Source organism: Canis aureus, chromosome 11 (genome assembly GCF_053574225.1).
Source record: "Canis aureus isolate CA01 chromosome 11, VMU_Caureus_v.1.0, whole genome shotgun sequence".
In the NCBI taxonomy this organism is placed as follows: domain Eukaryota; kingdom Metazoa; phylum Chordata; class Mammalia; order Carnivora; family Canidae; genus Canis; species Canis aureus.
Genome location: NC_135621.1, coordinates 51,593,866 through 51,606,866, shown reverse-complemented (window position 1 = coordinate 51,606,866; position 13,001 = coordinate 51,593,866). Strand labels below are relative to the sequence as shown.

The following is a 13,001-nucleotide window of genomic DNA, read 5'->3' as shown; positions in this document are numbered from 1 at the left end:
GGCAATATGTGTATGTGTGTGTGAAGTGTAGTTACAAGAGGGTATGTGTGTGTATGTGTGGTGTAAGTGTGGTATATGTGTGGTGTGTGTGGTGTATATGGGCTGTATGTATAGCATGTGTGTGTGCAATGTGTATGTAATATAGTATGTGTGTACATATGTGGTGTGTGTATGTGTGTGGTGTATAAGCAGTGTGTGCGGGGTGTATGTGGTATGTGTATCTGTGTGTGGTGTATATGTGGTGTGTGTGTGTGTGGTGTGCACGTGTGTGGTGTAATGTGGTGTGGGGGGGTGGGGAGCAGGGGATCGAGGGGGGAGTGGGGAGGCCGGGGAGGGGCGGAGGGGAGGCGGCTTGCTACCAGAGGACAGTAAGTACCTACACGTGCCTGAACCAGGGGCTGTGACCTTCCAGCCGGCACCAGAGTCGCCGCAGGGTCTGCGGTGACACAGCCGTCCCCCAGCTTCTGATTCAGCAGGCCCGGGGCGGAGCTAAGAAACTGGATTTCTCACCAGTTCCCAGGAGCTGGGGTTGTGGCCCCAGGAGCGAGGAGCGCATGGGGAACCAGAGCAGTGACTCTAACTTTTGCGGAGCACCCAGCACCTGTGCGAATCCAATCTGGGCACTCCCTCCACCTGCGGGCCAACCTGGAGGACCCGGATCAGGACAGACCCGGCCCCTCGGGGCTGCCCATCCCTCGGCCACCTGGGAGCTCCAGGGGCAGGCCTGCCCCTTGCCGGGTCCCCATCCAGATGCCGCACTCGGGGACTGTTTGCTGACTGACTGCGCGAATGTTTTCATCATGTCCGGGCAGCCCGGGGCGTGCACCGGGGGCAGGAGGAAAGGAGTCCACGCGGACCCGGCATCCGTGGGGACGGCTCAGGAAGGTGAGCCAAATCACCAGCGGGTGGGAGAGGCCGACTGCGGCTCGAAACAGGGAATGTTCCGTTGTAAGTGGGACAGATTGGAAATGTTTCCGTTGGAAACAGTTTTCACCTAAATAAGAAGCCTTGGAGGAAGGCAGGCCCGGGACTTCCCCTATCGGGGCAGGTAAGGCACCTTGGCAGGCCGAAGCTGCCCCTCCCCCCCCGCCGGCAGCCCCCAAATAGCAAGTCATGTCAAGTCAAGGCTAGCAGGCCAAGCCAGGGCAAAGACGCGAAGGGGTGGGGAGGGCGTCCTGCCTCCTCAGCTGGAGGACAGTCAGCTTAAGTCAACATAGAACCTTCTGGGTCCCCCCTTCCCAGGAAAAGGCGACACCTGTATGCAGCAAATAGCACCGAGCTTCCTGCACACCCTCACCAGCACTGACGCCACCTGCACCCCCAGGGGAAGGCCTCTCGAAGCCAGAGTGCAGGTCAATGAACAGATGGACGAAGCATCCTTAACTTCCGGGGTGCGGTGTGGAGGAGCCGCTTCAGCAACAGCCCTACTGTTCCACCTACAGACACCATTCCGCAGCTCTTCTCGCTAGAAAAACGATGGGCTCGGAATTTACTTTTTGCATGAAACGTGCAACAACAGAATATATGCGATGTAAAAGAGACACCTGACACCATGGAGCTATTTGCGTGAGAGCTTTAACATAAAGATCCCAGGATGTGGTGAGGGACAGCTTGCCTGTCAACTTGCTGTCGCCTTTTCCCAGCTCCGTGGCCTGGAACGAGTCACCTACCCTCCCTGAACCTGCAAAAGGAGGCAAACACCACTTGCGTCCTTTACTCACCTAGCGGGTGAGAGGCCTCCAGGAGGTACCGAAGGCAACATGCTTCGCACTCTGTAAAAATGCCACTCAGTGGGGAGTGTGTTGTTATTAAACCCCAAATTCTACCCTGAGTCTGGGCACGGCTGGCAAGTCTGGGGACTGGGAGAGAGGCGGCTGGTTCCCTACTCCCACCAGTCATTTGAAAAGAGACAGTGACAACAATAAAGTCCCTTCCCCCTCCCCCTGCTTTCTGTTCTATTAAAATCAAGAAGCAACGCTGCGCCAGATTAATATCTCTCTAATTACTGAGGTGTCAGTTACCAGGTGAAACACTCCATAATTTAGGGATCAGCCCTGCTCCACAAGTTGACACTGATACCAGGGATCTGGGGTCCAGGAAGACACATCTGGGACTCCCCCATGCCTATGCTCCCCATGCTCTTCCTCCCCACCTAGAATGTGAGTTCCCCGTGACCCTCTGCCTGCATGACCTCATTTAATCCAACGCCCCCAAGCTTTCACTTCATGGAGCAGAGGAGAGATCATGAGTTCTGCACATGGTGGAGTGGAGGGGCCAGCAGTGAAATGACTGAGGTGGGATGGCCCCCGCTGGAAGGGACAGCCCAAGCCCAGGGATCCCTGGCCCAGGCCCTACCCCATTCCCTTGAGCCCCAGAGCTAGGAAGCTCTGGTTGGATCCAATGACTCCACGAGGAGGTACATCCTCGTGTACCCATTTTACAGATGAGAAAAACTGAGTTTCTGAGAGGCTAAGACCCCCTCACTGGGAAGTGGGCCCTGGCAGTGCAGTGCTGGGGCCAGTGGGGCAGCCACCAGTACACCCTACTCTCTCCCACCTCTTCCCGAAAGCCGATGTCTTCCGCAAAGCTCAGCCCCACCACCTCTTCTCGGTTGGGACCATGCAGCACCCAGCTTCACAGGATGAGCTTTCCCAGCCGTGTAGACAATCTGACCCCTCCGTTCCCCCACAGGAGAGTGGAACCCAGAGTAGGCCCTGCATCAACGCCACCTGAGCCAAACTGCTGGGGAGCCCCCAAAGCTGGCCTGGACCATCGCCCTCGCTACCATGGACTGAGCACCCGAGCATCAAAACTAACCAAAGCTTAGTCTTTGGTTAACCTTTTAGGAGAAATAAGCTGACAGCCAAAGAGGCATCAGCTCAATCTAAGAAATATTTGTTGCGCGCCTTGCACGCCCCAGGCACCAGACTAAGTGCTGGAATTGTGGGGGAAAGTCACAGCCCACGGTCCTCACAGAGCTCAGAGAGCAAGAACTGGCCCCGGAGGGCCCGGCAGGCAGTGGGCGTGGGAGACCCCCACTTGGGGAGCCCGGGAGAGCTCGCGTGAAGCGGCCACAGGCCACCAGCCACCACCAGGCCACCCCGCTGCCCACCTCCCCGCGCTTCTGCGCGCTTCCCCGTACAAGCAATTGCCTGCCAGAAACTAAAAGAGGAACAGCAAACTGCTGAGGGCAAGGAAAGCTGCTCCTTGATCCAAGCTTGCCAAATTAGGGCAAAACCAAGCCCCTCTGAGTGAAAGGAAATCCAGCTGAGGCTCTCAAATTTTAATTTTTAAAGACATGTGTGGCCTCTGGTTTTAGTTCTTCGTTAACTTCTCTGCCCTCCTCCTTGCAGTTTGCTCTTCTGTATCTGAGGCCTCCTGGCGTACCCACTGCTGCCAACACATGTGTCATTGCTAGAAACTGATACCCCCATGGAAAGCTGCTTTGTTTTGTCTTGTTGTAATACTGTTAGGGCTCATCTCCTGAAACCCCAAATTCCACAACAAAACCGCGAATACCCAGTTCCCCAAAAGGCCCCTGACCCATGAGCTGTGAAACAATGCTTCCCACCTTTTTCACATCCTGGCACACACAGAAATGACAACATATGCTCAGGCCCCTTGAGGCTGAACACCACACCCCTCCCCCGGCCCTCCCAGAGCCTGAGAGGATGGGATCTGAGCACACCTGTAACACCCGCTTCTGATACACCTGCTGGGAAGCCCTGGCTCCCGGAGTGTAAACGTCAGTAAACTTCGAGAGAATCATGACACAAGTGGAGGGGCCAGCCAGATCAGAGGGCCAGGGAGGGGGACAGGGCCCATGTGCACACACCCAGAACCAACGAGAGCTGACACAGACCATCCCCACCCTGAGGCTCCCGCGTGCTGGACCACGGTCTGTGCTGACAGATCCCAAACCCGCTTTGGAGTGACAAGAAGGGGCACACAGGGCATTCAGTCACTGCAGAAGCTTTGGAGCCCACCGAAGGCTGTCCACCTTCCCAACGCAGAGGAGGAAACCAGCATTCTGTGTAATGTGGTACAGGCTAGGGATATAAATAGCTTCTAAAAAGGTTAGGGAAAACGCAAAGACGACAAATCTACAGTAGGTTACTAAGGGAAACCAGGATGCTCGGTGCCAGCAGCTCACCTGTTGAAGCTCCTCCCAAACTCTGCTCTCGGGGCTCTTTGGGGATGCAGTGTGGGGCTGCTGGCACCTGGGGTCTCTGTGATGCGAGTGGGTGCTTCCTAAGCCCTACTAATGTTCCCTGCGGGCCCTCCCCTGCCAAGTAAGAAAATCCTTTTTCCTAATTACATGTCTGTCCAGTTTCCATAGGCCTGCTCACTCTCAATTTCCCCATCTGGCAAAAGTCTACCTTCACAGGTACAGTGAGGATGGCTGCCTGAAGGGAGGAGCCTGATGAGTGGCAAACTCTGGCCCTTCCCCCGGCTCCTTCCCATTCTAGGAGGCCCTAAGGTGCCACCCCATGAAACACAGAAGGTGGGGCATTCCAGGGCTGCCTCCCCTGGAGATTCCCTTCTGGAGGGAAAGTACTTCCCTGGTTCCCCAGAGGGCTTGGAGGGCAGCCACAGCTGCTGCGCTATGTCAAGGAAGAAACAGATCTCACTTGTCACTGAAAAGCCAACCCCAGGGACACCTAAGTTAAGGATATTTATAGCTCTCGTATATGCATCCTTGAACCTGTGCGTGTTTAAATCAACAGACATAGCAACAGCACACCCAAAAGCATCCATATGGACTTCCATACACCGAGGCAGGGGCTAAATCTGGAACTTCAGGGAACCTAAACGCAACCCGCAACACACACCCTCCTGAGCGTGGGTATTCTGGGACCTGGGATAAACTGGGCGTCAGTCCTTCCCGGGTCAGGGTATCAAGTTCTGCCTTCCTGCCAAGGATTAAGAGGTCAGCCTGCAGCCCGAAGCTCAAGAGCAGCTTGCCAGGCAGCTCCCCACCAGCTCCTCTGCTCAGAGAGCAAGAGCTCTTCCCGCTTCCCCTGAGCTCCAAACAGCACAGAGGCCTGAGGGAGCATATTGCCTGTCCAGTCCCTCCCTGAGCGAGGGGCTGCTGCTGCAGAGCACACGCTGAAGTCCTGGCAGCCGGACAAGAAAAGAGAAGCTCCACAGAGTCCCAGGCCGGAAGCCAGACCCCTTCACAAGGCCCCCGGGGAGGAGGAAGCCACCTCTGCCCTCAACTTCCACTCCAAAGTGCTGGGCAGTCGAAATGTCAGGCCGCTCCCGGGAACACCCAGGGGCTCGGCCAAGAGAGGGGGGCTTCCCTTGGGCCAAGTGTGGTGGGGATGTGGAGTGATGTGTCCAGGCAGTGCACGTGATGGAGACTACAGCTACCCAACAAACTCACATTCATACTCATTCATTCTTTCTCTCTCCCTCCCTCCCTCTCTCTCTCTCTCTCTCTCTGCCAACAGTCACAGAGGCCAAGGGGGAAGCAACCTCCTCTGGAAGCCAAAAGATCACCTACTACAGTCAGGTCTTACGTTCCTGAATGTGTAAATTGGGCTAATGTTACTTCTGGCTTTGAACTTGATTGGGGTCAAAAAGGAGACCAAGAGTGAGCACACAGATTAGAGGTTCCAACCCAGGGGAGGCGCTATTTCTGTTATTCAAATACAGTGAGTGACCGTTTTAAGCAAAGATTATCGGAAGAAAGTGACTTTTTCCAGTGCTGCTTGCTTCCTCCTCAAACCTGTCTTACCTCCCAAAGCACAACCAGCAGAAACCTACTATATACCCCACTTTTTTCTCAACGTGTACACTGAACTCTTAGTTTTTCTAAGTTTCTCTTACATCCCTGGGCATACAGGCTCTGATGGAGAAAGGACACCCTCTGATACCACAGGGCACCCAGTGCAGGGAGCTCTGGACTGTGTCCACAGGTCCAGTGACGGGGACGGTGGGAATCCTGAAGTATAAGCTGGCACCATTCCTCTGGTCAAGAGGTTCTAGGATCTGGCATCTAATGGAATTTCTATCAACTCCAGACATAATACACTATCCTCCTCCACCTGTGACCCCCTCCCCCCAGCCAAACTGCCCAGAGTGAGGTACAATAATTTCTTGTAAAATTTCTACCCATTTACTATGAGTGAAGAACAGGTGCCAGCTGCTTTCACATACAGTAAGCAGCATAGATTCTAATTGTGCACATTTGTACCAGATGCCCAAAGAAGGTTAAATACAGCTAGAATCACATGGCTAGTACAAGGTAGAGATCTGAGCCCAGGCTTCTTTGGTTTCAAAGCCTGTGGGCTTCTCTCTGCTGTCTGTGAGGCTTAAAAATGTCTCTCTATATGTAACGTGTGTGTGTATGCATGTCTGTGTGTCTAGTTATCATTACTATTATTAATCTGGTGCTGATTCATAGGGACATGAGATCTCAACGACGAAGTACAACACAGGAGTCTCCTATTTGGCACACATGAACAGATACCTGGTTCAGATACTTCTATCCATGCTATCATCAGCCACGGCAGATCCCTATCTTAAATTTACTCTTTCGTCGTCCCCAGGTGCTTTCTTTGTCCCCCCAGGTGCTTTCTTTGTCCGGTGCTCGGTATACACCGGGCACTCCTCGCTTCATCTCATTGATGATGACATTGCTAAGATTGCTTATTAGTAATAAACCCTTAAATGCTGAAAGATGAATTATCACTAACTGATCTAAAAGGAAAAGTTCCAGACCCTAGGACAAACACCAAGGGGCCCTAAAACACATCTTGGCCAATAGAGTAGGTGTCACATCATTGGGTAACTGAACCTTACTAATAGTTTGATACCGTTTGGTATGTGTCTTCCCATCTCCACTGGACACAGCAATCACAATAACTTATGGGAAGCCCTGGTTTTGTGCGTGGGTCCAGCTTCGGGTGATGATTTGGATCTGGGTTCTTTCCACTGTAGTGGTAGTGCATGACTGTCACTCAGAGAATGGCTGTCCAGATTCCAGGTACCCAGGTCTACAGACCCACAGGGTTCTGGATTAATCAACCCAAGTGGCATCTCAGCCTTTCCAGTGGCATCCTGTGTGTATAATCACCTCAAACCAGAGCAAATTCAGACCCATGTCCATGTCCCAGCAACACCTGTCCTTGGCTATGTGACCTGAGGTCAGCTACCTAGCCTCTCTGAGCCCCAGTTTCCCCATCTGCAAAGACAGTATCACTTTGCTCATGAGGTTGCTTCTTGGAGAAAATAGTATTTGCATGTGGCTGCCCCATGCCTGACATGCAGAAGGAACTTGGTAAGTATTAGTTGGATTTGAATGCGCACAGAATAGGTCTGACATATACACATCCTGTTGAATAGGCTCGTGGTCAAATGAATGGTCATGGTAACAAGTTAAAGGAGAAAGGGGAAGAGGCGGTAGTGAAAGACGTTAAAATTAGAGGCGGTGTTTAAAAACTTCTCTCCTTTTCAATCCCAAACTTCAACCTGTCATTTATCAAGTGTACTGTTCAAAAGTCGGGTCTTATTTAATTGACTGGGTTCTGCCTTTTGCCCTCCACACGTTCTGATAGAATAACAGCTACAGGGCAGGCACCCAAAAGGGGCCCTGGCAAGCTAAGAACTTGTACTGACTTGGGTTGGTTTGGAGAAAGGGGACAGCCCCTGCCACCTGGCCCTGCCAACAGTTTCTCTATCCTCAGATGCTCCTCTAACTTAACAGTTTAGAAGCCAGAAGCCACATCCAGACACCGTCTGTAAGACATTCTTCAATTCAACCTGGTACCACAACTCTGAACTCCAAATCTAGAAAAGCTGCAAAGAATAGTTCCCTTCTATTGAGCATCTCCCTGGGTGCGCCAGATTCAGTGCTAAGCGTCTGGCATATAATATGTGAACAGAGAACTTTCTGAAGCCCATTTTATAGATAAGGAAACTGTACTCCTGGAGATCCCCCAAGGCACTCTCTAAAGCCCTCAGCTGTTCACACGTCCTCAAGGACTCAAGTCTGCATGACACGTGAAAAACTTCTGCCCAAGGTTTCACGTCTAATCACAGGGCTGGATTCTGCAAAACTTCATTATACGTAATCATCCCAGCCCCACAGCAAAAGTGAGCCTGGGAAGAGAGACAGAGAGGAAGGAGACTTTAATCCTTTAGAACCAACCTCCGATTTGCTAATGGTCAGAGGCTGCCAGGAGGACTGTGCCGTTTTCTTTCTGCACAATAATCTCTCTCAAAGAAAACCCAGACAAAGTCACCTGGCCTTCCCAGAGAAGGGTGGGGGCGGGGGGGGGGGGGGAGAGGGGGCTCTTCCTCCAAGATTCATACTCCTAACCCTTCCTCCTCCTCCCTACCCCAGGGAGTGGCTGGATGGTTGTTGTTTCTTTTCTTTTCTTTTCTTTTCTTTTTTTTTTTTTTTTCCCCTGTGGTCCTCTGGTAACACCACAAATTACGTTTGCAGGGACTCGAGTCCCAGAGTGCAATGATGTTGTAATAAACATAACCAGGACCAAATGCCTTCCCATCATATTAGATGATGCCATTTTGCACCAATCAGGCTCCTCAGGCAGGCAGACCACTCACCAATGAGGGACCAGACAGAGGCTGTGAGGGGGAGACCTGGTCATCTGCAACTAAAAATAAGGGCGCTTCATGATTGGCCGCTGCCACTTTGCAACAGGAGTTGGGACCCACACACCAGGCACCACACAGAAAGCACACACAGGCAAAAACTTTCACAGCCCAGGGGTTCACATGGGGTGGGCTGGGCTGGGTTTGTTGTCGGGTTGTGTGTGTGTGTGTGTTTTCCTTTTCCTAATTTGCTGACTTGAGAAAAGAAATAAAGACTTGATCCAGAGGGGCCCCTCGAAGACACACCCTCCCTCCGAGACACCTCAGGGTGCATTTGCCGCCAGCCTGAATTGAGGAGAGGCAAGGGGGTGTGGGCCAGGGGCCAAGACACTCACCTGTCCGGCCGTGTCGTAGAGTCCCAGGAGGTACTGCTTGCCCCCTACGGTGACGCTGACTGCAAGGACAGAAGCGGGGGCGGGGAGAGAAGCTCGGATTATCCAGGGTCTGGGGCCCTCCGGCTCCCCATCAGGACGGCTCTGTCGGTCCTTCCGGAGGCGTGCGGCGCTCCCGGGAGGTGTCACCCCTCCTCCCCAGCGTCGGGCTCCCTGCCGAGTGGCGGGGGGCCGGGCTGTGCTGTGGCCCCAGCTGCCCACCCGTGGCCACGGCTCGCCGGTGCCCCGAGCGTCCCCCCAGGGGGCGTGGGCCGTCGGGAGGAGGCCGTGGGAAGGTCAAGGAGGTCGGCCCAGGGCGCCCGGCGCTCGGGAGGCGCGGGGGGCCGGGAGCGGGCGCCCCGAGGCCCGGGGGTGGGGCCGGGAGGCGGCGCGGGGCCGGGCGGGGGGAGCGCGCCCGGGGGAGGCGGCGAGGGGGCTCCGCCAAAGTTGCTCCAAAGTTCCCGGCCGGGGAGCGGCCCCTTAGTCAGCAGTTCAGCCTTACCTGCGTAGTGGTCGAAGACGGTGGGCACGTACTCCTCCGGGAAGGCGTCGTTGGCATAGCTCATGAGTAGGCACGTCTTGCCCACCGCCCCGTCGCCGACCACCACGCACTTGAGCATCAGCGCGCCGGGCCCGTGAGCCATGCTGCGGCCGGCCGGCCTCCGGGCATGGTCCCCCCGGAGCCCCCGCCCCGGCCCCGGGCTCAGCCCCAGCCCGCCTGGGGGGTCCGCCGCCGCCGCCGCCGCCGCTCCGCGCAGCACGGCCGCCCCCCCGGCCCCATGCAGCGGCGGCCCCCGCCGAGCGGAGGGGGCGGCGGGCCCGGGGCGCTGCCGCCGCCTCGGCCCCTGCCCGGATCCCCGCCCGGGCCCCGCTCGCCGCGCCCGCCCGCTGCCCCCGCCGCCCCCGCCGCCCGCCGCCCGCCGCCCGCGCGCTCCCCGGCCCGGCCTCCCCCGGAGGATCCGCTGGATCATAAGACCGGCCGGCCCCGGGGGAGACGGCAACTTTGGGGAGGGCGGCGGAGGGGAGGGGCCAGGCGGCTCTCCCCGCCCCGCGCGCGCCCGGGCCCCTCCCGGCTGCGCCCCGGAGGAGGGCGGGCCCCGGCGCCTCCCCGAGCGCCTCCCCGAGCGCCGCCCGCCCGGCCCCCGCGCCCCGCCCGGCCCCCGCGCCCCGCGCCCCGCGCCCCGCCCGCCGCCGCCGCCGCCGCCGCCGCCCGGCCAGGCCGCTCACCCTAGCTTGACTCCCCGCGCGGGGCGGGGGCGGGGGCGGGGGCGGGGGCGGAGCCGCGGGCGGGGGAGGGGCGGGGGCGGGGCCCGGAGCCCGGGAGGAGCCCAGGGCTCGTCGCGCAAGTGCCCGCAGCGCCCGGAAGCGTCCAGAGGCCCCGGTGCTTGGAAGAAGCCGAGGAGGCCTCTCGGGGAACCACGACCACTTCGACGATGACGCAATAGTCGTGCAAAATTATGCAAATATATTTAAACTGCACCCGGAAGGCAGGATCCATCCTATCGGGCCCTAAGTGCACAAGGGAACTAGAAATCGGGGTGGGAGAAAGGGTTAAAAAAAAATTTTTTTTTTTAAGGCGCGTGGGGCGGTGGGGGAGGTGGCGGTGGTCCCACAGCTCCTCGCCTGGTTCCCCATCACCGCACGGAGCCTGAATCATCTACTTTGAAACCGGTGACTAAGGGAGTTACGGCGTCTTGAACCTCCGAAGCAACCCCCAGCCAGCCAGCAAAGGGAGACCCCACGAGCTCCGGATGCGGCAAATATCCCGTGCCTCGCACCGTTCTCTGAGGTCCCCTTGCGGCCCAGACTGTCCTTCGAAGGTGTTAGGCTGTGATCTCAGAGGAGTGACACTCTTGCTCTGAGATTCGGCATGTGATGGGGGGGGGGGGGCAGCCGCTGCCCCTGCCCCTGCCCCTGCCCCTGCCCCTGCCCCTGCCTGGGCCAAGCTTGGCCAGGTCCCGTTCGCCAGCCTCTAGTGATGCTTTGATCCTTAGGCATGGGTGGGGGAGTGGGTACACACCACAAAGACACCACGCCCCTCCCCCTTCTCCTCCCCACCCCACCCACCCCCACATGTGAGAAATGGCTTGTTTTCATTGATTCACAAAATTGGAAAATGCTGTGTTGAGAGGCTTTGCGGAGATCAACTGGACCATCTCCCTTAGCTCTCCCTGAGGTTGTAGGTAAGTAAACAGACCTAGAGAGGCAACGTGGTTATCCCAAAGGCTTCCAGCTAATTCTGGCAAAGACGCAGAACACACTTTGGGGACTGCCTCCATGCCTCACTTCCCAGGCCTCAACTCTCAAACCTCAAATCTGATTTCCTCTGTCCCAGAAAGATTTCCTAGATTGTTGGAAGGTCTCCGTGGAATCACACTGAACATCTCACGGGACCTCTGCATCTGGATCTAAGTGTGGGTATTGGCGTTGCCCCACTGTTCTGGTTATGTGGTGAATCTGGAAGATATTTTGTGTGCACTGAATGACAGGTTAAGGAAGGCGGTACAGTGCCTTGAAGTCAGATACTGGTTCAAGGCCAGTCTCTGCCACTTCCTGTAAGAGGGAAAGAAAGGAGGACTTGTCTTGTCCCCTTTGCCTACAGGACCATTTCTTTAGGCAACATTTATAGAGACTAGTGTTCTAAAAGAAAGATCTATCAGAAAAGGTTAAGGAGCTACCAGAGTACCCCCAGCAGGGAAAGTGCGTGTGGCCCAGCTCTGACACTAGGTAACAGTGTTACCCTTGGGCATGTCACTTCTCTTCTCCTGACCTCAGCTTTCTCAGCCATAAAAGCGAGCTCATCCGTAAGGGTGGAATCAGGTCTCACTTTTGAGAATTCTGGAGCCCTTCAGAATGTGTCCTGAGAGATCCTGGTGAAAGTTTTGGGACAAGGGGAGAAGCAGTTGCTGCAGACATGAGGAAGGCCTTTATGAGGTCGGTCCTGGCACTGGAGGAGAGAAGCTTCTGAGAAGCTTACCCTGTCCAGGAGTCCCTCCTCTCAGTTCTTAAAATACTTCTCAGAGGGGCAGATACTTACTAGGGACCCAAGGAACTGGAGCATCAGCTCCAGAACCTTGGAAAATGGCATCCCACGTTCTGGATGCTCTGGCACAAGCTCTGGGAAAGTCAGAGGACCTCAAAGTGGGGAACCGATGTCAGATGAATCATGCACTGATGACTTCACTGGCAATGGTGACCTCATCCCTTTGGCCCATAGAAAAACCAAAACTGACTGCCAGGAATACTTAGAGCTCTGGGCTGATTCCACCAGTGTGTATGTGGAAGGGGGGTGGGTGGGACTTATCCTGGATGCCCAGGTCAACGCAGGGATGGGTGAGCTGGAAGGACCAGATCTCAACAGAAAGCTTACTTTCCTATGAGAAGAAGATAAGAAGAAGATAATGCCTTAAGTGGTTAAAACAAAACAAAAAAAAAACTACAAAAAACAAAAACGAAACAACAACAACAACAAAAAACCCCTAAAAACAGTTTTTGATTTCCAGGATTGGAAGGACAAGAAGAACTTTGTTTCTAAGCATCCCATAGACTCTGGGCTTGCTTTTCTCCCTTTGTGACTGCAAATGTCAGAACACAACAGGTCTGTGTGAGAACAGTGAAATCTATACTTAGCCTTCTCCTCTTTTCCCTCTACTTCCTCTTCATTGATTCATCCAGTGTTTCATTTAACAAGTAGTTACCGAGGTCCACTGGATGCCAGGCTTTGTTCCTGGATGCGGGACGAAGAGCTGGAAAGCCAGGATCACTGGAGAGGGAGCCGGAAACAAGCCGATGAGCAAACAGGTAATCACTATATAATGCGGTCAGTGCTGTACTGGAGGCTAAAGAACAGCCTTCTGGAAGCGCAGAGAAGGCTGTTGGTACCTAGCCCTAGGTGCGCTGAGGAGGGATTTGCAGAAGGGGATCACTGGCTTGGGGTTTAAGAGGCTAATAGGAGCAAGATAAAAATGGCTGGGAAAGACAGCCCTGCACAGGGTAGAAAGAAACAGT

At 55.3% G+C, this 13,001-nt stretch overlaps 2 protein-coding genes across 2 annotated transcripts in view; one reads left to right on the top strand and one right to left on the bottom strand.

Moving 5' to 3' along the window:
• RHOQ (ras homolog family member Q) overlaps window positions 1-9,710 on the bottom strand; it is a 39,424-nt gene extending 29,714 nt beyond the window's left edge. The window contains exons 1-2 of the mRNA XM_077915284.1: window positions 9,496-9,710; window positions 8,958-9,016 (exon numbers count right to left, since the gene is read on the bottom strand). Coding sequence (XP_077771410.1) covers window positions 8,958-9,016; window positions 9,496-9,637 — 201 coding nt within the window. The 5' untranslated portion in view covers window positions 9,638-9,710. The remainder of the gene's footprint in view (window positions 1-8,957; window positions 9,017-9,495) is intronic.
• LOC144324083 (uncharacterized) lies at window positions 357-1,975 on the top strand. The gene is made up of 2 exons (XM_077915285.1): window positions 357-885; window positions 1,243-1,975. The coding sequence occupies exons 1-2, from the start codon at window positions 555-557 to the stop codon at window positions 1,467-1,469; spliced, it is 558 nt and encodes a 185-aa protein (XP_077771411.1). The 5' UTR covers window positions 357-554; the 3' UTR covers window positions 1,470-1,975.
• Window positions 9,711-13,001: the final 3,291 nt, after the last annotated feature.